Raw genomic sequence first — 20,898 nt, 5'->3', positions numbered from 1 at the left:
GGAAAGTTTTAATGTTACGAGGCACATGTGTCTCCAACTTGTGGGGTCCCACACAGAGTTTCTTCCTCTGTCCATTTCCCTTTGCAGATCTCAACCAAATCTTATAAACCCCATTGGAGATCTGCTTCAAACTCTGTCCCCTTTTTCAACTTCCTCACTCCCCTCACAGGCAAGTTCTCACCTTTCAATTCAAATCCTGCATTTGCATCAGCTTCAATTACAAAAATATAACCTTTTTATCTATTCTGTTTATTTGTTCTGATAAATAAGTATTGTTAAACAGCTTGGATGGTGTATTTGCTGAAGGGTGTCATCTAATTTTGGATTATGTTTACTGAACCCACTCAATTTCAATTTTGTTTATGAAGTATGGACTTGTTCTGTAATTTTGTGTCTTCTGCGAATGGAAGAAAAATAGCTTATTTACCACCTCTCCATGTAGGTTCTTCGCCATTGCATTCTTGTCACGCTTTCGCTGTGCCTAGCCTCGCGGTTGTGCTTGGGGTTGCATCCCATTCTTCTTTTGTATTTTTCAAGTTGGACTTCCTTCGGGTTAATTTAATCAGGGGTGTGGAATGACATCCATTGCTTCTTTTCTTTTCTTTTTTTTTCCTTGGTTATGTTCAGATTTTTAAGATATGTGAAAGTGGTTCCAATTCTAGTCAAGTAAAAATGATGTTGAAAATAGGACATATATTGGGGCGAAAAATGGAATGGATGTTTTAGGTAGCGGAAAAAAAGATGAAGAAATCCTGAAAGTGATTTCATTAGACGATTGGATGAAAGAGATCTATAAACTCGATAAATTTGTGTTCTTTAGTTATTTAATAATTTTCTTATCACTTTGAGTATTAATATTTTGTTGGTGTATTGTATGAACTCTTTTATTTTAATATTGTAGAATTGGTATCATGAATATTTATTGTTTTATTAAATTTTCATATGAAGTAGACTTTCTTACAAGTCTATAGACTCATAGACTCTGTATACGTAACTCTCGAGTTTGATAACTTTGAATTGGAAGTTCTATTTGTTTGAAGTTTGATAAAATAATGGTTTAAATTTTTTCAGGTTTTTGTGGATAAGAGAGAGCTATAATGGCTGCCCAGAAACCTGGTGTTATTGCTTTGTTTGATGTTGATGGGACTCTTACAGCTCCCAGGAAGGTATCTGTTTTTTTCTAGAGCTAATGACACTAAATGACCATGGATGTGGTTATTTTGTTACAGTTTGAAAACAATCTCTAGCTGTTACTTTAGCCTTATCGTCAAGTTTTTGGGTTACCAACATGGCCACAAATGTGTCTGCAACAGCCACAACTATTTTCAATTTTCTGCAATATCAAGTATCGTGCAACTACAAGTTAAAATCTTAATTACATAATCATAGTTGAAAAATATGTTCATGCTACAATTAGATATAGTTCTGAGACAGATCTGTTACCTGTATGCCACCTGAGGTTATTCATAATTTCATTGATTATCAAATGCTGTTGTTCCCCTTGGCTAAACAAGACTAAAAAATCTGGATTTCTTCCTTCTGATTGTTTAGTTTTACATCACTTCTAGTAATTTTTTCTTACTTGAATGCAAGGTGGCCACTCCAGGGATGTTAACATTTATGCAAGAACTACGAAAGGTGTGTGATTTTAGAATTTTTTTTTAATATAAAGTGTATTTACTTGGTGTTTTAGTTCAACATCTACATGGCCACGCATAAAATCTGTACTGATATTCTGTCCCTTTTGTTGTTGAATTTTATGTTGTATGGGTGCAGGTTGTAACAGTTGGAGTTGTTGGAGGTTCTGACCTTATAAAGATATCAGAACAACTTGGAAACACAGGTTAGCAATAGATTCATGTCGTGACACTAAAATGCTATAGCAAGTAGGAAACTGCATTGAGGAAATTGATTTTAGTGTTTCTTTCGTTCCTTCATATGTATTATTTTCATATTCTAGCTGCACGTAGGTGAATTTATAATCATTGTTACAAAATTTTCCTTTCCATTGTATTTTTTCTTCATTTCTCCTAGTTCTGAAAAAGCATACATTATCTGCTCTATAGATTAGCTATTAAAGTGAAAGAATGAAATAAAGAAACAAACAGGAGGGTTTATCTTTGTGAATATCTGTCTGTTGCAGTTACCAATGACTATGATTATGTATTTTCTGAGAATGGTCTTGTGGCTCACAAGGAAGGAAAACTCGTTGGAACTCAGGTACAACACATAAACCTGAATTACTGAAAGGAACGAATTGTGATGTGATGACCATGGATGTATCGTAATAGATTTATTCTGATCCTTTGAGATATTTAAGAGAACATAACTAGTTCACTATGTTCTGACTTATAAGTAAAGCAGGCATGATACAAATTTTATAAGGCCACTTTTTGGTAAACCATGTTAAGTAAATTATACCCATTAAAATCTATTGAAAGTTGAGCTGGTAAAGTTTTTTATTTCTGCAAGCTGTCCCCCACCGCACACACAAACACACTTGATCACTCATTTTTACCCATGTATTTTTTCTCTCTCTAATACACCTTGACAAGTTGTGAATTGCCCTCTTTTCAGAGTTTGAAGTCATTCCTTGGGGAAGAAAAGCTGAAGGTATGGCTTTATTTGATGTTGACTACATCCTAAAATTGTTTTGGGCTGTGTTACTCTTCCATATTATTATTCCTAGGCATATTATGCATATCATAACCCAAAAATTGACTGGGAAAATAGAGTTTATATCTGTAAGGTCATTTCAAGTAAGCTCAGAAGCCATGAATATAGAAGATTATGCTTTTGTTAACTGCTTTTAAATTCAATGAAGTTGCCACTTGTGAGCATATAGTAAATGCATTTTATATTAATAAATTTCTTTTAATAATGACAGAGTGGGTGATATTTTGCAGGAGTTCATTAACTTTACTCTCCATTATATTGCTGATTTGGATATCCCTATTAAGAGGTTAGTGAGATTCAGAAGCTAATATATATTTTAAGGATTAGTTATATGAACCTGTTAGTTTCTAATTGATATAACTATATTTTTAGGGGAACATTTATAGAATTCCGTAGTGGGATGCTGAATGTGTCACCTATTGGCCGAAACTGTAGTCAAGAAGAAAGAGATGAATTTGAGAGATATGACAAGGTTATTTATTTTGGTTTTTGTCTTATTCACTAGAATTTTCACTAACCAAATTGATATGTTAGGTAAATAATTTTATCCTAAAATGTTGCATTTTAAGCTCTCAGGTTCAAAATATACGCCCAAAAATGGTTTCTGTACTTCGCGAGAAGTTTGCTCATTTTAACTTAACTTTTTCCATTGGAGGACAGATAAGTTTTGATGTAAGTAATGGTCCTCCTGACATGATTTGGTGATTTTATTTCTGGCAAAGTGATAGTTAAAACAGTGCTTAATTTAAATATACTCCACAGGTTTTCCCTCAAGGTTGGGATAAAACATACTGCCTAAGATACCTCGACGATTTCAATGAGATTCACTTCTTTGGTGACAAAACTTACAAGGTTAGTCCATAAGTTTATCATACAGTCCTTGTTTGGAGTATCAAACCAACATCTTACATTTTCTATGCCTCCCTGCATACATGTGCTACCATTATGTATTCTATGCAATCTTCATAAGCAATCACATTTGTCTGAGTCTCCAATGTCACTTATTGTTATGAAAGTCCTGCAAGTGAGTTGGGGCAAAAGTTTTTGTAATAAGAAAGTTATTAGCAATATAATTCTGTTTTATAGATAATGGCATAGTAACATGAGTCCTTTTCTACATTTTGAATGTTTCAAACTATTCAGCAAAATATAATGCTTAGTTTTTATATTTATTGATATACTTCTCTTATTATGACATCTTGTTCAGGGTGAACCTTCACTTGTTTCCACTGCTAGATTTCTGGTTTCTAAAAGCACTGTTGGGGTAATTAGGTAGAAGGATTGATTAATGTCCTATAATTATTTTATTTTTGCTGTGCAGGGTGGAAATGATCATGAAATCTATGAATCTGAACGGACTATTGGACACACAGGTTAGTACTTAAACTTTGTTATCATTTGTGCAAGGAATTAATTGTTTCAGTGCCATGGGTTAACAGTTTAAATTCGATTTTTTTTTTTAATTAAGACCCAATTTGTTTTAGATTATATTACATCAAAAACATTTTTCTTTAGGAAAGGCAGTGACGCTCCTCCATTTCTTGAATTCTTTACAAAAGATTTAAAAAAGAATCAGAATCTTCAAAAGAAAATCTTTTTAACTTATTGTTCAAGAGACTGGAAGTGTACGTTTTTTCTGAATCTCAAAAAATAATAATTATAGTAACTTATTTCAAAATTTTGGTATTTTTTTTTCATAAATGAACCAACTAAAGTTAACAACCAAACCAAAGTAGGGTAAAAAATTAACGAAGAACCATTATCATTTGCATTGATTATGTGATCCTTATCACTTTGTATTTTTCTTTTCAGTTACAAGCCCAGATGATACTGTGAAGCAGTGTAAATCTCTGTTCCTAGAAAATTGAAGATATTTGCAGAAACGTGCTTTTATTGAGAATTGCAGAGGAAGTGTAACCGTACATGTTCTACATTGGACCATATAGGCTGTAATCAAAGCTCTTCAGTTTGATTGTCTGTTCACATTTTGGTTTAATAATAAGTTTATCATTCCGTAAAATTTGATGGAGTCTACTCAAAGATCATGCTACTTGGCATTCTTCTCATGAAAGGGTATTTATGTTAGAGAAAAAAGTTAAAGCAATCAATCCAAAGTTAAAATAAAACCGGTCAACAGGTCTAAATTTAGTAGGATGCTTAAATTGTTATAAACTCTCATCAACTTCAGTCGAAACAACATTGAAGCAAAGTCATCCATCAAATAATTGGATTAATAGTATCAATGCCTCACATTTAAGAATATTTTGTTCTTTATCTGGTTATGATCCAACGTACTTACCATTATTAGTGTGTGGCTTCATCCTTCATGTGCATCTACGCATAGTGTAATATAATACGCTCCAAAAAGTTATATGGGATTTCAAGCAAAATGCACCAACTTAAATGCCCTCCACAAGCATTTTTATAGTGTGATTTCTATATGATTCAATCAATTTTTATTTTGTAGTCACACGATTTTAGCATCATATGATGCAACTATAGGAAAGGAGAAGTTTTACACTGTCATCCTAAGCAACATTTTCTCTTATTATTTTGGCTTAAGGAAAAAACTCAAACCTCCCTTCCCAAATGTTGAAAAAAGCTACCTTAAAATCCAAGGATCCCGTAAACAAAAAGTATAGACCCTTTTCACAATGTCATTCAAAATTGTGCACCCTCTTTGCAGAGATGAGTGTATTTTGGAGAAGCATTGCTATGGTCATTGGACCAACTCCTCCAGGGACTGGTGTGACGGCAGAGGCAACTTTTATGGCTTCTTCGTAGCAAACATCTCCTACCAGTTTATAACCTCGGGGGCTATGTGGATCCTGCAAAATAAACCCCATACATGCATTGCTTAAATAATGTTGGTACTGAAATTGATACATTCTATATGTATTTACTCCTCAAATACAGTAGCAATCAAGGTGGAAGCCTGGAGGCATTGCTATAAACGCGACCTTGATATAAATTTACTCACATCTACAGGGTTGATTCCAACGTCAATGATGACAGCACCAGGCTTTATCCAGCTTCCCCTCACCATGTTTGCTTTCCCAACAGCAGAAATGATAATATCTGCCTGTCTTATGATCTCTTCAGGGTTACTGGTTCTGGAATGGACAATACTGACAGTAGCATCTTCCCTCTAGTAACACAAGAGACAATGAAATAAAAACTAGTTTTGAATTGTTAACTAAAAGTTTAAGTTTGGTTGAATGGTTGAATGTAATATTACTTGCAGCAATAGAGCAGCTGGCATTCCAACAATATTGCTCCGACCAATCACCACAGCCCTCTTTCCTTTAATGGAAATATTGTATCTGTGCAGTAGTTCTATGCATCCCTTTGGTGTACAGGGAACAAATAGAGGGTCTCTTCCTCGCATGGCAAGACGGCCTATATTTAATGGATGAAAACCATCTACATCCTTCTCAATTCTAACAGCATTCAAGATGTTTTGCTCATTCATATGCTGTCACATGGCCAGGGAAAATTAATTACACTTCTATTAAAAAACCTTATAGTTGTACTTGAGGTGCCAACAAGTTAACTACAAGAATGAGTTATCAATGTACCGTGTCTGAAAAGCTTAACTAAGTTCCCTAAGGACCAAATAGGAAAAAAGATTAATGATATATTTTGGCATACTTGGCTCCAAAAAAGAAAACGAAGTTGGAGATCTAGATATTTACCGAAGGCAAGGGCAACTGAACTAGGATGCCATGAACTGACGGATCATCATTGTAGCCTGAAATATAGTTCAAAACTTCCTCTTCTGTGGAATCCTCAGGCAGATTAGCTTCCAAAGAATTAATTCCAACAGATTCACAAGCCTTCTTCTTGTTACGCACATAAGTTGCAGAATCCTTCCTATCTCCTACAAGAATTACAGCTAATCCTGGAATCACACCTGTAGCTTCTCTCATCCTGGAGACCTCGGCCGTTATCTCGTCTCTGATTTGCTTTGCTACAGCTTTTCCATCAATCACCTTAGCAGAAGAATCCATAGCCATGGCAGCTGCATATATTATATAAATTCAGATGGAGGCACACGAGAACAGGCTAGCAAAACCTTATTCTGTCAATAGCAAGAAGAGGAAAGATAATTTGGCATGTACATGTAAGGGAATACATGTAAATACATGTACATGCATAGCACTGACAAACATGTGTACAAGGTAAGATAACAACCAGCAGTGTTAAATTTACAAGTAATGACAACAGCAGACAAATTAAAAGAACAAATGAACCTTTAGAATTTGTGACATATCATAAGTTGTTTTCATAAATTCTCACAAACACTTGTGCCAAAGAGGATAAACTTAATTAATTTGAAAATAAGCTCTTCCCAACGCACCCTAGACCTAATATCTTGATCCAACATGCTAAGACACCTCGAATTCTTCAGAGAAAAAAATTTAATCTTAAATCTTATCACCGGGAAATTTAGGAAAAATACTTCTAAAATCAACAGCAACCTAAGCCAAAACCCAGAGAGAAACACTGCCACTAATACAACTGTAGCAACACAATCCATGTCTCCACAAAGCCATATATTACCAAGTGAGAACTAGAAGACTATATAGTCATATAAAATCAGTGCTCTATTACTAATTAAAATATTTGCAACTAAACAGATCAAGGTTTTTCCACCCTTTAACCTTGCACTTCCAACATACTCACACAATAACCATAACAACAATGCGGACAAAAGTTGAATACAATCTACTGCTTAAAGCGTTATTCTATAAACAAAATTAGAGCTTCACCTCAATAACATATGTTGACCTCTCACGGAAATCTTTATTATGCATATTACTGGGGTAAAACTAACTCAAATTCTGATTAGAGAATAGAATCAAAAGGACTACATCTGAGTTCCATGCCAACAACAAATGTAAACCAATTAGTATGGAAACACCAACATTCATAAACTGAAAATTAGAGTAGTACAAATATGCAGACAAATGATTGAGCATCGATTTTGCAGTGAATGGTAAACTCGGTACGAAAACCCTTCACTCAAAACTCCAAGTTCACTGAGAGAAAAAGAAAAACTAAAACAAAAACAAATTTTGGCACTTTTTTTTTTTGGAAAAAGAATAGAACCCAGTAAACCCCAGAAGCCAAAAATTAGATAGAAGATTGGCAATGATAAAAAATGAAGGAAAGAAAGAAAAGTTAAGAGCTTTAACATACCAACGTTGACAACATGGGAGGATGATAACCGGAGAGAGGTGGGAGCCACACCCAGTTGACGGTGGAGGCGAGAAACAAGATAAGAAGAAGAAGTAGAAGAAGAGTAGCAATGGGAATGAGTGAAGAACAAAGAAGAAGCCATTGTTGAGATTCGGTGACTAAACCCTAAACAAAGATTCAGCAACCTATAAGTTCTGTTGTGCTTTGCTATGTTTCTCCGCGTTTTGATTTGCACAAAGAGAATGACAACGACAAGGACAATACTACGAATTGGGTGTTCTCAGAGGACAGATTCTCTGTATTTTTTTAAGACTTAAATCCGTCGTAGCATTCATGGTTTGGCTACTTAGGTAATTTTTAGAACTAATTATTTAGAAGATAATGATATTTATATTATCTATATTATTATATAAAAAACAATAAATGTTTAGAATTATTCTCTTTTGTCTTTATTAGCTACACAATTATTTTATTAAATTAAAATATTTTTTTATAAAATATATACGAGCAAAAATTATCTACCAAAAACTAAGTGCATAAATTCCTAACTTAAAAAATAAACGCATAATTATTTTTTTTCTTTCATCCTTAAAAAGTAAACACTTTTTAATTTTTAAAATTAAATTATTTTAATATAATAAAAATGTGAGTAGTCAAATGCACAATTTTTTGCCTTAAAATTATTCGTATAATTCTTTTTTAACTTTTATCTTTATAAAATTATTTACTTTTTTCTATTTTTAAAATCTTATTATTTTAATGCTATAGAAATACATTGTAAATGCGAGAATATGTGTTTTTAATAATAATTAATAATGTAAAATAAATGTAAGTATTTTCTTATTTAATTTAGTTTTATGAAAATGACACATTCATAAAATTAAGTTTTATCTTCATATATTCATTCAATGCCAAGAATATATTTTAGATATTTTATAAATTGAAAATTATTAATAAATTATTTGATAATAAACATAAAGCATGACCTTGTAATTATTTTTATTATATCTTTAATATAATATTAATTATAATAATTTTATTAATTAAATAGATATTTTATGGTTGTTTATACTTGGTTAAATATATGTTTTAGTCCTCATATTTGTTCCCTATTCTTAATTAGGTCCTCATTTTTTTTTTGTCTCAATTGCATCCTAATATTTGTAAATTTGAGGCAATAAAACTCTCTCCGTTAACTAGCCATTAATGCCATTGGCACTGTGCTAATCTGTAAATAATTTTATATTCGTGGCATTATGTATTAACACCTATTGGGGCAGATCTTGTTCTACATGTTAAACCTAAAAAACGATGATGGGATTGCTCTAATGGATGCTATATTCCGGGCCATCCGTGCTCTGTCAAAGTTTGATGACCACTATTCTTCCACTGTTGAATACATATCAAGAGAGTCTCCTGAAGGCAAACTGCTTGAAACATGGACTGAAAAATTAAAAAATACTAAATTTAATCTCATTGATGTTGCCAATGGATTGTCTTCTTTATTTGCAGCAAAGAGAAGAAAGTAAGCCAATTTGTGATGAAAAACTTTGTGGTTACGAAACTTGAGAATGTAACAAATGACGAAGAGAAGAAAGTCTCTCATTCAACATTGATGGAGGAGACTAAAAAAGTTATTTTGGAACCTTCAAAAGTGAACTGTAAGCTAACACCTGTTGTGAGAGTGAGAGGAGAAGGCATTGACGAAGGGGAGAAAGAGAGAGAAAGGAGAAACCTTTTTGGCTCGCAAGATTTTCCTGACAAAATACATTGCGCATAATCATCAAATCCCAGCAACTCGCTAGCCTTGCAATTCGTCATTCCCAAATCACCAACAATCAGACCCATTTGATTCATCAACCAAATGTTCCTCCCACTCACAGGCATCGATCCCAAACCAATCAACTTTCCAACACCCTTGGAACTCAAAACCCCTTTCGCAACCCTAATCATCGCATCCGAAGAAGACGGCTTCAACGTCGTCATTTTGGGTGGTCGGAACTTGGCTCCTCCATTCTGCTTCTACACTAATCAAAACAACACTGTTAACACACTTACATCAATAACAACACACCACATCATAATGAGATTCTCGCACCCGGATTCCTAAACTCACTATCTTCTTTCTAACCGAGGCGTTAGACGACGAAGGCGAGGCCGCCCTCAATGGGGAGGTCGACGACTGTCGGTGATTTTGCTCCGCCACGATTCCGCTACACAAAAACAGAAAAAGAAGAAAAAAGGTGAGCGCTTCAGAGGGAAGCTCATCGACGGCCTTGGTATAAAAACTTTAGCCGGCAGCGTTGGTATAAAAACTTTAGCCGGAGGGAAGCTCTTCCAATGGTGGTTGGAAAGCGAGGAGGGGTTGAGCGGAAGCATTCTGACTGAGGCGCCGCCGCCATCCTCGTCCTCTCGTTAAATCCCTAATTCCTCCCACTTATTATTTTATGATTCGATTAAAAAATCTAAATTAAAAAACCTAATTCCACATCAAAAGCTTTATTTTATATACTAAAATCCATGTAATTAAATCATTTATAAGTCAGCCAATTTTTTGCCCACCACGTCATCAGTAACAAACGGCGTTAGTCATTAATTAACGGAGAAGGCTTAATTGCCTCAAATTTACAAATATTAGGATACAATTGGGACAAAAAAAAAACATGAGGACCTAATTGAGAATGAGGAACAAATATGAGGACTAAAACATAAATTTAACCTTTATACTTAATGAAATTAAACTTTTGTATAATTTTATTCTTACACTTAAGTGAATACAAATAAACTTTTATTATTGAATCTTTGATGTAATTTTATATCAGTGTTTCATGTTTATGTTGACATATTTACATGATCAAATTGTTTGTGTAATTTTTTATATCATTATTTCACATACTCATGTGACCTTATCATGTTTATGTGATCAAGATTTCAGTACAAATTTTTAAATTGGTTTCTCACACTCATTGTAATGCACTTATACCTTTGTGATCGAACCTCTTATAATTTTCTATATATAAGTGTATCTCATATTTTTATATATACATAACAATGACATTTATGCAAGAAAACTTTTGATGTAATTTTCTACATGAAGCCACCTTACAACCATGTAGGAGTAACCACACTATACTGATGGGTGTCGCCGCCCAATCAAATTTGATTGCATAATAAGAAATGCAGTATAGACTAGGAAGTGACTCCTAGGTCGTCTCTCAAGGACCAACTGCGGTTCAGAGTCAAGTCTAACACAAAAAGGGGGGTTTTGAAAAANTTGTGAATGCGGATAAACTAAATTAAAACACAGATGCAACAGAAATGCAAAACAGAATCAAATGCAGAATAACAATGGTTGGTCATCAACTCAATCACTATGCTTCCAATCACAAATTAACGACAAGTACACACTACTCTAATCCAAATCCGACACGAATCACCCAACTAAGCGAAGGCTAATTCGGTCTTCAAAATTACAGACTAAGCGAATGCAATGCACAAAAATTAATCAATCATCCACCATACAGTCTAATCAACTAAGCGAAGAATTGACACCGATTAGGCAACCAAGCGTACACCTAATCGNAGGCAGACAACAGATTAAATATTGAGCAGAATCAAAGCAGCAGTATGACAATTAAAGTGCAAGAATCTCATGGAAACAAAGTAATTTTATTAACGACCAACCAACTAACCTAAGATAACATCGCAATGAAATTATCACAACTGAATATAATAGACAACATTAAAGTAAACAGAACCGTCCTAAACAAAATGTATGAACTAATTAAAATGCAGCACATAATAGAGAAACACATGGTATGNTATTTAAATGCAACATTTAAGCTAAAACATGGGAAATCACGTGAATTAAGATNAAATGTTGGTGCATAAAGCAATTGAAGGCTGCATAAATAAAGCATTTAATTCAAAAATTGCTAAACCAATTAAAAGCACGCTAAAAATGAAATTCCGTGATGATGAGCATTGAAAAAAAAGTAAATGGTAATTAAGCAAAAATCAAATAAAAATAAGTAGGAATTCAACGTTATATGGCATTCTACTACATATAAAATATAAAAATAATTTAGGTTCATGCATAAAGATAATAAAAATAAAAACTATAGGATTTATCTTAAACAAAACCATTAGCACATTCCTATTCCTGTGACAACAATTCTTTCTTCAATTAAATAAAAAAAATAAACGCTGCACCCTTAAATGAAATCAACTTCTTCAGCAAAAGAAAAGTAATCTCNAGCATTGAAAAAAAAAACAAGAAAATCTTAAAGTAATTGTGCTTCTAAAAATTAATCCTCAAGGACCATAACAGCGTGCACCTCTCCTCCGTGAGACAGCAAAATGATTTCTCCTCTAACAAGACATGGCAGCGGCTGGAAAAATGAAAAGAAAAAAAAGTAACAGCAATGTTAAAAAAAAAAGAAAAGAACGCTGCAGGAAAAGCTCCTAGAGGTTGCGGCTNCTGCCAAAATAAATGCACAGTGAAATGGAAAATATAAATCAGCGTTTTTTTTAGCAAATGTCACCGTTTAATTCCCAAAGAAAAGGAAGAATCATGTCCGATTTCTCAATCATCCACAATCAAAAAGTGTAAACATGTTTTCAATCAAGAGCTCCTAAGAAAAGACGTTCCAAAGCTAAGTGCCAAAGGAAATAATAGTAATTGACGCTGGTGCTCTCCAAAAACCAAAATCTGCCGAGAGAGAGTCCTTCAAAAATCCTGTTTCAGCCAAGAATGCTCTCCTTACCAAGTGACGGCTGCACCCTTTCTTTCCCTAGGACCAAGTGTCCAAAAATTAGGGTGGGGTCCACCCAACCCTAGGGTGCCATGTGTCATCTATTCTAACATTTTGGGCCTAAACTATTTTACCAAAAATTGGCCCNTTGTTTACAAANTTAATTAAAACTATCTAGACTACTAAGTTTCAAAGTAATTAAATTTGAAATGTCCATGTGAAGAGTCTTGACTTATTTGATAGCACTCCAAATATCCCAAATTGAATTTTCAAATTTTTACCTGAAAATAATAATGCAAATAATTAGCTCAAAATATTCAAATTAATTAAAATTAGAATTTCTGGCCAAATTAAGCACTATTAGCGAAAACGGGAAAATACCGGACAATTAAGCACAATTCCCTGATTAATTCTAGCACAATAAACTAAGTGAAGTCAAGAAAATATCGACTCATCATATACATATAAGGAGATAATTATACGATCGAGATTAAACATATAATGCAATTGTCTATGTGAATTTGTATTTCATAGTTATGTTGATGTAATCATAATTTTATAGTTAAACACCTTTGTAAGTTTCTACTAAGTGTGTTTTTCATACATAAGTAGATTAAGCATATAATGCAATTGTTTATATGAACTTTGTTAAAATTGAAGCTTCAATATCTCAAAAATGTCTATATGAATTGGATATAAATCAATTTTTGAAATTCTTTAAAATACTTAGGTTCTTGAACTCTGTTTACAAAGGATTTTAATTAACAAAAGATAATGCAAAAACTAAACAAAAGAACACCACAATTTTATGTTAGTTCGACTCTTAACCAAGTCTACATCTAGTCTTCCTCCAACAACCTGAGTTGGAGGGATTTCACTATGTTGTAAAAAGTTCAAGAATGCAAAAAATCTCTCAATTGTGTCAGCATACACTTTAAACATAAATACAAATCCAGAGAGGCTCAACACATAGTCTCTTACAACCTTGCTTACCTAGCTAAGACAACTACGAATTTTATACAAGAATTACAAAACCTAGGTACACCAATATGTGCAGATCTCACAAATGAAAACATAATAGCCCTCTTGACTATTCTTCCTTTCTTGAAACCATGTATAGATCTTGATATCCTTAAAATGTATGATTGATTGCTCTAAGATTGTCTCAAGACAACTCTTTACTGTGTACTTACTTCACTTTTGTCAAAATATAATGTACTTCATGAATATAACCAAGTTAGAACACACACACACACACACACACACACACACACACACACATATATATATATATATATATAATGCAAAAATGATGCAGTTAATTGATTAAGTTAATTTCATAATTGATTAGGCTCAACTCACTATTTTAATCGATTAGGTCATTTCCTTAATCGATTAAAATAGATAGCACATCCTTGATGTGCCTCTGTTTCACTTTAACTAATTTTGGAATGTTGTTAATCGATTATGACTGATGCATTACACTATTTTAATGCAGTTTTGATATTTTATGCAACCAAGACTTTATCCTATACGAATTTAATCCATTCTAACAATTTAAGCACTTAATGAAAGAACATTAATCTAGTTCATCATCAAAAACACAATTTATCAATCCTTGAGAGAACTCCCCCTCTCAACAAACTCGTATTCCATAGTTATATTGATGTAATCATAACTTTATGTTAAACATATTTGTAAAATTTTTACTAAGTGTGTCTTTCATACATAAGTGGATTCAGTCTCACTCATGTAGTTAAACATCTTTACAAATACTTACATTAGCACAACGATGTGAAATCGACCACATCCTTGAAATCGAACTTATGGTGCAATTTTCTATTTTAGTATGTTTGATCATCTATTCATGAAAAAAAAAATGTCAATCCTTTATTCATTTGCAATTGAGAATCTTTATATTAAAAAACATAAGTGACCAATTATACCATGAGCTACAAATATGAAAATATTGTGCAACGGATTATCTCTACGAGCATAATATAAAATGTTAAAACATAAACAACTACCAATGAGGAAAAGTTAGATCTCATTTGATTTTACACCGAAAACTTTACGTAATGAGAACAAAAACAACCACAATCCAAAAATATTTTTGTTTCGAAACTCATGAAATGCCTCATGTAAATCTACCTTCAACTCTTTTATATTAAGTCTAAGATTCACAATGAAAATTTAATACTAATGACATGGATCAATCCAACACAACACAAGAGACTTGATATAAACTCTTATCTAAAATCCCAAGATAATAAGTTTAGAGATTTTTCTATACATTAATTGTTTAATTTTTTATTTTATTTTTATATAATATGAAACTTAAGTTTATACAATGACAATTACCCATTTTTCATCGCATAAAAGATAAAATGAAAGTCCAAAATAATATATATATATATATTTAATTACATATATTTTACTTCATTTTCAAATTTAAATAACTTATTTAATATTCGTATATTCAAGATATCATTCAAATAGAGATAATTGATAATTCAATTATTTAATTTTGTATCTCTGACATAACATTGACAATAAGAATTCTCAAAAGAATTATTTTATTATTGTTCATCCTTTTTATTTTAAAAATGAAAGTCGTAGAATCTGTATAATAATCTTAGTTACAATGTCAATAAGTGATTTGTAACTAAGCCTCTTTATGTAGTGTAATCATGCTTCACATGTAGAAGACTTCTTTCCTAAATATAAAACTTAAATGTTCTAACTCATTAAATATTCTGTTAGAAATGTTCAAATTCTCATTTGATTTAATTAACGTGTTATTATATTCTAAATAATATACAATGGTAAATTATATTTTGTTGAATATTTATGTGAAAAACATTATATTTGACTTTTCCTAAGTGGATGTTAATTTTTTTTTGTTATTGACAATTAAAATTAACTGCTAATATTTTAATATATGAATGATTAGATTACAAATACTTTTTATAGAACATGAAGTTACTTTGTGGGAATGGGATAGAAATCTTTGCATGACAAACTTAATAGTATAATATATTATTATTATTATATACAGACTAAAGGGAAACATTAAATACAATTTATTGATTTATAGTATCCTTTTCTTTCAGAATTATAGTTAAAGATGCATTAAAAACAGGCATAAGTTACTTAAAAATATTACGCTTAAAATAGCTAAACAAGTTTATTTATGGTTTGTCGTAATCTTTTTGTCTATTTTCCCTTTTTAAAATAATCCCTTTGATTATAGTATTGGTTGTCTATTAAATTAAAATTAAATTAAAATAAGATTAAGATTACTGGTTTCACGACTTTGATTGGCTCCAGACAAATCATTCGATGTAATTTAAATTAAAGCACTCTTAGTTACTAAAAGAAACTTGCACTTTTAATTAAATTTTTTTATACCATGTTCCGTAATAAATTTAAAAAATCATTAAAAATATCCGGACATTTATTTAAAGTGTTAATTATCTTATTTCGTATGTCAATCATTTGATAATGTAAAATTAATGTAGTTATTTATAGCATTAATAAGGTGCTTTTTTTTTTTTGTGTACATAAATTCTCATTAATTTTATTTTTTAATTGATATTTTAAAAAAAATATGACTTTTTTTTTAATTTGATTTTATTTTTAAAATAAAATAAAGAAATTACAATAATATAAATAAAAATTATTTACAACAAAATTATATAATTTATTTATATTTTGTTTATAATTATTAATAATTTTATTATTTGTATATCCATGACTACAAGAAAGTATTAAATAACTATTAAATTTAGAAAGAAAAATAATTAGTCATTATATTCACTAAATTAGAGATATTTTATGAACTAAAAATTATTGATATGTTTAGATTCAATTATTAATAAAAATTATAATTAATTTATAAATTAAAGTTATTAGTTACTAAAGTTTTAACTACACAGTAATATTGATTATAAATTAGTTAGTTTTCGTAAACTTTGAAACATGAAATTTAATTATTTTAAGCATTTTTAGCTTTACTATTTTATAAATAAATTAAGTGAAAATAAGTTAGAAATTAGAATCGGAGATTTTGATACATTAGTTTAAAGTATTGTGAGGATGGCAAATCAACAAAATTTTACAGAATAATAAGAAAGAGCAAAAAACAAGTACAATCTTGTTGAGCTAATTGCAGCAATACTCTTTTAAAGTTGGATACAGAACATTCTAGTTGAAAATAATTTGATGAGTAAATTATTTTTTAAACCAAAAATTAAGCTTTAAATCTCTAGATACGCATAAGTGACCCATAGATATATAATACTTTAGGTTCAAAGTAATTCAATCTCAAGATCTAATCTTAAATTGTGCTTCTTTTAGTTGCTTAAATTTTATCTCCTATACTTTAATCAAACCAATTTAAAAATTTGAATTACTGTGAATATATGTGTGTATAAAGGCAAGTTATCTATCTAGCTCATTGAAATTTCACACAAGAAAATGTCACAAATAATGTAAACTTTATTTGAGGTGCCTAACAAGTTTGTACATAGCAAATATCACCCTAGTTGTTGGGTATATTTGGGGTGCCTAACAGTTCAAATGATCAATCTTAAAATAGGACAAAGAATAAGTTCATTGCAAGAAATTTTTTACATACAATATGCTCAAGCCTAAAAAGCCATCACAAGTTAAACAAATGTAAAATCTTACATACAATTAATGATGAAGCCAATACACAGCGACAAGGACTATACAATATCCTGTCTTTTCCACCACTGGCAAGGGTTGCTTTTCAAAATATTACCACAAAAGACCAAACAATGTAATACATTATACATCAGCATCGAATCATTCTTCTCACTTGCAGAATAAGGAAAATGGTAAAGAGGTGGCTTCATCGAACAAATCCAAGTTGGTCAATGCTGGATTACTTGTTTGATTAGGTGGTGTTTAGATAAATAACTACTGTAAGTTCCATCAAGGCTATCCAGTCTTCTTCCTTTTGAAGGCAGGATGTATCATTGCATCTTTGTATGATTCAAACTTTTCAATTCTGGTAATGCAATCTTTCATCCTTTTCAAAACAATTGGCATAGCAGAGCAATTGCTCGAGATCTTTTCATTCAGCAATTTCAGTTTCTTGGCAGTCTCTGGGTCTTCCGGAGCAGATGAAGTTTCTTCTCTAGACATGTTTTGTTCTGATGCACCTAGAAAATATAAAACCGATCAATGAGTCAAAAACACTAACAAAAAACCATTGTAGCTCGAAAGAGATAAGCAAATAAACAAAGTCTTAACAACCAAAGTACAGGGATCATAGCTTAAAGACTGAAACTGTTATCCTTACCTTTAACTAGCACCGGGTGTGACTCTAAGTCAAAGTAATGACACACAGTCCTTCAATACCCATGGAAAAACAACTACTAGATCTAAGTCAAGAAAACAATGAAGGAAAGATGAACAAAACACTAGCAATCAAGGGAATACAAAACAAGCTTTATGCTCAATTTAACAAAATGTCATCTGTAAATGGTGAATTCTTTAAATATTTGGAAAACAACATTTGTTTCCGCCCACGTGTCAATACTTAAATTGCATTTTGAATTTTAATTAAGTTTGATCATCACAATGCTAGCGATGTCTATAGGCCAAATTCAGTTTTCAGCGCAGAAAATTCTAAACTAACATCTCATTACTCAAAAAACCTATTGGAAAATGAAGGCAGGCAGGTATTTAAAGAATTGCTTCAGGAAAACAATAAAAAAGAACATATTACTCAGACAAGGTGATGATGCCAACAAAAAAGTAATATTGATTTTAGAAAAATGAAAGATGATTCAGACAATTTTATTTTTTATACATAAGATTGAAATGATAACAATCTCTCTTTATTGCTAATAGATCAACTAAGTAATAATTACTAAGTCATCATCTTTATGTTTTTCTGTTCAGTTCTAAGAAAATTATAGCACCTCACAGTAAATAAGCATATAGTTTCATTGCACAATGCACAACAAATTTTTACATCGCAAACAAAATGACATTACCAAAACACAGATGATCAAAATCAATAAAACTTTTACTTTTCCTTCCTCCAAAACCAAACCAGATGTTTCATGCATCTAATACCAAACGAGCTACATTTTTCATTCATCTACGCACATCAACATACTTGCAATACCAAGTACCGGCTTAGAACTTACATACACTAATTCCTTATTTGAATAAACTTCTTCATTAACAGATATAGGAAAAGAAAATAAGAAAGTAATTGTACAACGTAAAATCAATGATTGTATCTTTGCTTCAGGAAAAGTTAAATCAAATCAGATCTTTGACAAAAAAGTGTAAAAGCTTATTTTAAACTTGTTTGGATAAATTTCTCCATAAACACTTTTAAGAGAAGAAAATAAAGGGTAAAAGGGACATACACTTCCCTTAGCTTATGCATAAACTAATTTGTAGAAACTCTCTTATATTAATTTTTCTAAAAGATTGTTTGTAACTACTTTATAAAATAATTTTAACTTATAGATAAACTTATTTCACCATTTGTTTTTGTTTTATTCTCCTACTAGTGTTTATTGAAAAATTTATCCAAATAAACCACTTATGAGAAAAATTCAATTCAACTTTCCCTTCTTATCTCCTTCTCCCACATGTGCTTACGGAAAAGTTTATCCTACCATGACCAAATTTCCGATTTCAGTTTCAATAATATGTGCCCAATAATAACCTCAATAAAATGAGAGAAATGAAAGTCAGCTCTAAAACTCAATTAAGTATTAAAAGTATCGAAGCAAACTACATTACCAACAAGATCCAAACAGCACCCATTTCAAATCACATGATACTGAAAACTCACATGCCCAGACAAGAAAAAGAGACCATCTTTCCTAAATCCCCAAAAAACACAAATCGAAGAAACTAACTAAAACCACAGAACACAAAATAAGCTCTATCCAACTTGAGGAGCATAAGATAATTCAAAAAGAGCACATAGGTTTAGTCCACACCAAATTTCCCAAACTTAGAGCCACGAAAAGAAAAACCCTAGAAAGAGATGTACCCAGTGGGAGATAGGGTCTGTGGGCATCGAGAATCGAACGGAGTGTGGAGCTGAGCTGATCCGGAAGCGTTGTCCGGTATTCGAGAATTTTCTGCGCCATTTGCTTCAAATCAGATTCCAACTTCTCCACTTCCGCGTTTTCTTCAGCTTCGTGAGTTTCCACCGCTTCGGAAGTCATTGTTTGTAGAAATTGGAATACTTTTTGCGTTGGTGTTTCACGTTGGAGAAGATAAAGCAGAGAAGTAGTGTGAATAAGGGTGTTTTGTGGGTTTACGACTTTTTCTGGTGTACTTTCAAATTTTGAACCTACCATGAATATGTAGTGTAAGGTGCACAGCGGAAATTATTGTATTTCTAATTAGTTAATTAAAAATATTTATGAACTCACAGCTGGTTTTATACACTGCTAAATTTCTCCATATGAATTAAATATTTGTTTTTGTAAATGCAAAAAATTGGCCGAGAAATAACATGTCACCAAATACATTTATAAATTATTCGTAAACAAATTTAGTGAATATTTAATATTAAAAATATAGTTTTCTAAAAATTATATTTATTACTTTTTTATTTTGGGATAATTTCATTTTTGGTTATTCAAATTTAAAATTAAATCTTTATAACTTTCAATTAAAAAAATGTGTAAATATGTTTGTCTATGTTGATGAACATTTAATAATGTAATAGTAAAAAGTAAAATAACATTAAATAAACATCTAAACATGTTAATAGATAAATTAAAAAAGTTTTCTTCAAATTGGACTTTTAAGAAGCTCTGCCCATGTCCTTTATCCAATACTTTTTCTTGAAATTTATTAGAAATCACATTTTTGGTAAGTTCTACTTGTCATTTTATAAAATAAAATTCCTGATTTTTAAGTGAATCCGAAAAGTGCTTTAATAAACTCTACAATAGTGAAAAGAGTGTGAGAAATAAGAGACACACAGCTCCTCTATAAAGATTAGCATGATTAGAAGATAAAAATGAAAGTTTGCTCTAAATTTGAGAAACTAAAAGAATATTTAACATTTTTTACAAACTATAACCACAATTAGTTATCATGTAATGTATTTTTTCTAAGATGGATGACTTTCATCCGTATCAAAAGTTTTACTCTAAAATATTGCATTCACGAAACATGTAATAATTTTGAGATATAATATATATGCGGCCTTGTTGAAAGTTCCATATCGACTAGAGATAAAACCGGTTTT

The 20,898-nt window shown here is 31.3% G+C and overlaps 3 protein-coding genes across 5 annotated transcripts; 1 reads left to right on the top strand and 2 right to left on the bottom strand.

The window, feature by feature from the left end:
* Positions 1-6: 6 nt before the first annotated feature.
* LOC106759290 (phosphomannomutase) lies at positions 7-4,710 on the top strand. Of its 3 annotated transcripts, none has more exons than XM_014642394.2 (13): positions 247-367; positions 443-536; positions 1,072-1,166; positions 1,594-1,638; positions 1,777-1,843; positions 2,144-2,220; positions 2,578-2,613; positions 2,907-2,962; positions 3,049-3,148; positions 3,253-3,348; positions 3,439-3,528; positions 3,998-4,049; positions 4,489-4,710. In XM_014642394.2, exons 3-13 carry the CDS (start codon positions 1,098-1,100, stop codon positions 4,542-4,544), a joined length of 744 nt encoding a protein of 247 aa, XP_014497880.1. In that variant the 5' UTR covers positions 247-367; positions 443-536; positions 1,072-1,097; the 3' UTR covers positions 4,545-4,710. The 3 variants fall into 3 exon arrangements, with proteins under 3 accessions (XP_014497878.1, XP_014497880.1, XP_014497879.1); XM_014642393.2 differs by having other exon boundaries at positions 248-367; positions 443-568; XM_014642392.2 differs by lacking the exons at positions 247-367; positions 443-536 and adding an exon at positions 7-169.
* A 356-nt stretch (positions 4,711-5,066) lies between these two features.
* On the bottom strand, positions 5,067-8,196 carry LOC106759289 (bifunctional protein FolD 4, chloroplastic-like). The gene is made up of 5 exons (XM_014642391.2): positions 7,879-8,196; positions 6,372-6,697; positions 5,915-6,151; positions 5,657-5,824; positions 5,067-5,504 (listed from the first exon to the last, which is right to left on the bottom strand). Exons 1-5 carry the CDS (start codon positions 8,018-8,020, stop codon positions 5,334-5,336), a joined length of 1,044 nt encoding a protein of 347 aa, XP_014497877.1. The 5' UTR covers positions 8,021-8,196; the 3' UTR covers positions 5,067-5,333.
* A 9,049-nt stretch (positions 8,197-17,245) lies between these two features.
* On the bottom strand, positions 17,246-20,026 carry LOC106758799. Its single transcript, XM_014641787.2, has 2 exons — positions 19,684-20,026; positions 17,246-17,821 (listed from the first exon to the last, which is right to left on the bottom strand). The coding sequence occupies exons 1-2, from the start codon at positions 19,994-19,996 to the stop codon at positions 17,598-17,600; spliced, it is 537 nt and encodes a 178-aa protein (XP_014497273.2). The 5' UTR covers positions 19,997-20,026; the 3' UTR covers positions 17,246-17,597.
* Positions 20,027-20,898: the final 872 nt, after the last annotated feature.

Source organism: Vigna radiata, chromosome 4 (genome assembly GCF_000741045.1).
Source record: "Vigna radiata var. radiata cultivar VC1973A chromosome 4, Vradiata_ver6, whole genome shotgun sequence".
In the NCBI taxonomy this organism is placed as follows: domain Eukaryota; kingdom Viridiplantae; phylum Streptophyta; class Magnoliopsida; order Fabales; family Fabaceae; genus Vigna; species Vigna radiata.
Note: the sequence above shows the minus strand (reverse complement) of the source record. Positions and strands in the feature narration are given on the sequence as shown.

Excerpts from the sequence above, each read along its gene's own strand:
- LOC106759290 (XM_014642392.2), top strand. The coding sequence starts at position 1,098 with ATGGCTGCCCAGAAACCTGGTGTTATTGCTTTGTTTGATGTTGATGGG. Across the intron at positions 3,349-3,438 it reads GAGGACAGATAAGTTTTGAT|GTTTTCCCTCAAGGTTGGGA; the intron begins GTAAGTAATGGT and ends TATACTCCACAG. Across the intron at positions 3,529-3,997 it reads TTGGTGACAAAACTTACAAG|GGTGGAAATGATCATGAAAT; the intron begins GTTAGTCCATAA and ends TTTGCTGTGCAG.
- LOC106758799 (XM_014641787.2), bottom strand. The coding sequence starts at position 19,996 with ATGGTAGGTTCAAAATTTGAAAGTACACCAGAAAAAGTCGTAAACCCA. Across the intron at positions 17,822-19,683 it reads CAGACCCTATCTCCCACTGG|GTGCATCAGAACAAAACATG; the intron begins GTACATCTCTTT and ends TATATTTTCTAG.
- LOC106759289 (XM_014642391.2), bottom strand. The coding sequence starts at position 8,020 with ATGGCTTCTTCTTTGTTCTTCACTCATTCCCATTGCTACTCTTCTTCT. Across the intron at positions 6,152-6,371 it reads TTCAGTTGCCCTTGCCTTCG|CATATGAATGAGCAAAACAT; the intron begins GTAAATATCTAG and ends GCCATGTGACAG. Across the intron at positions 5,505-5,656 it reads TTGGAATCAACCCTGTAGAT|GATCCACATAGCCCCCGAGG; the intron begins GTGAGTAAATTT and ends TTTATTTTGCAG.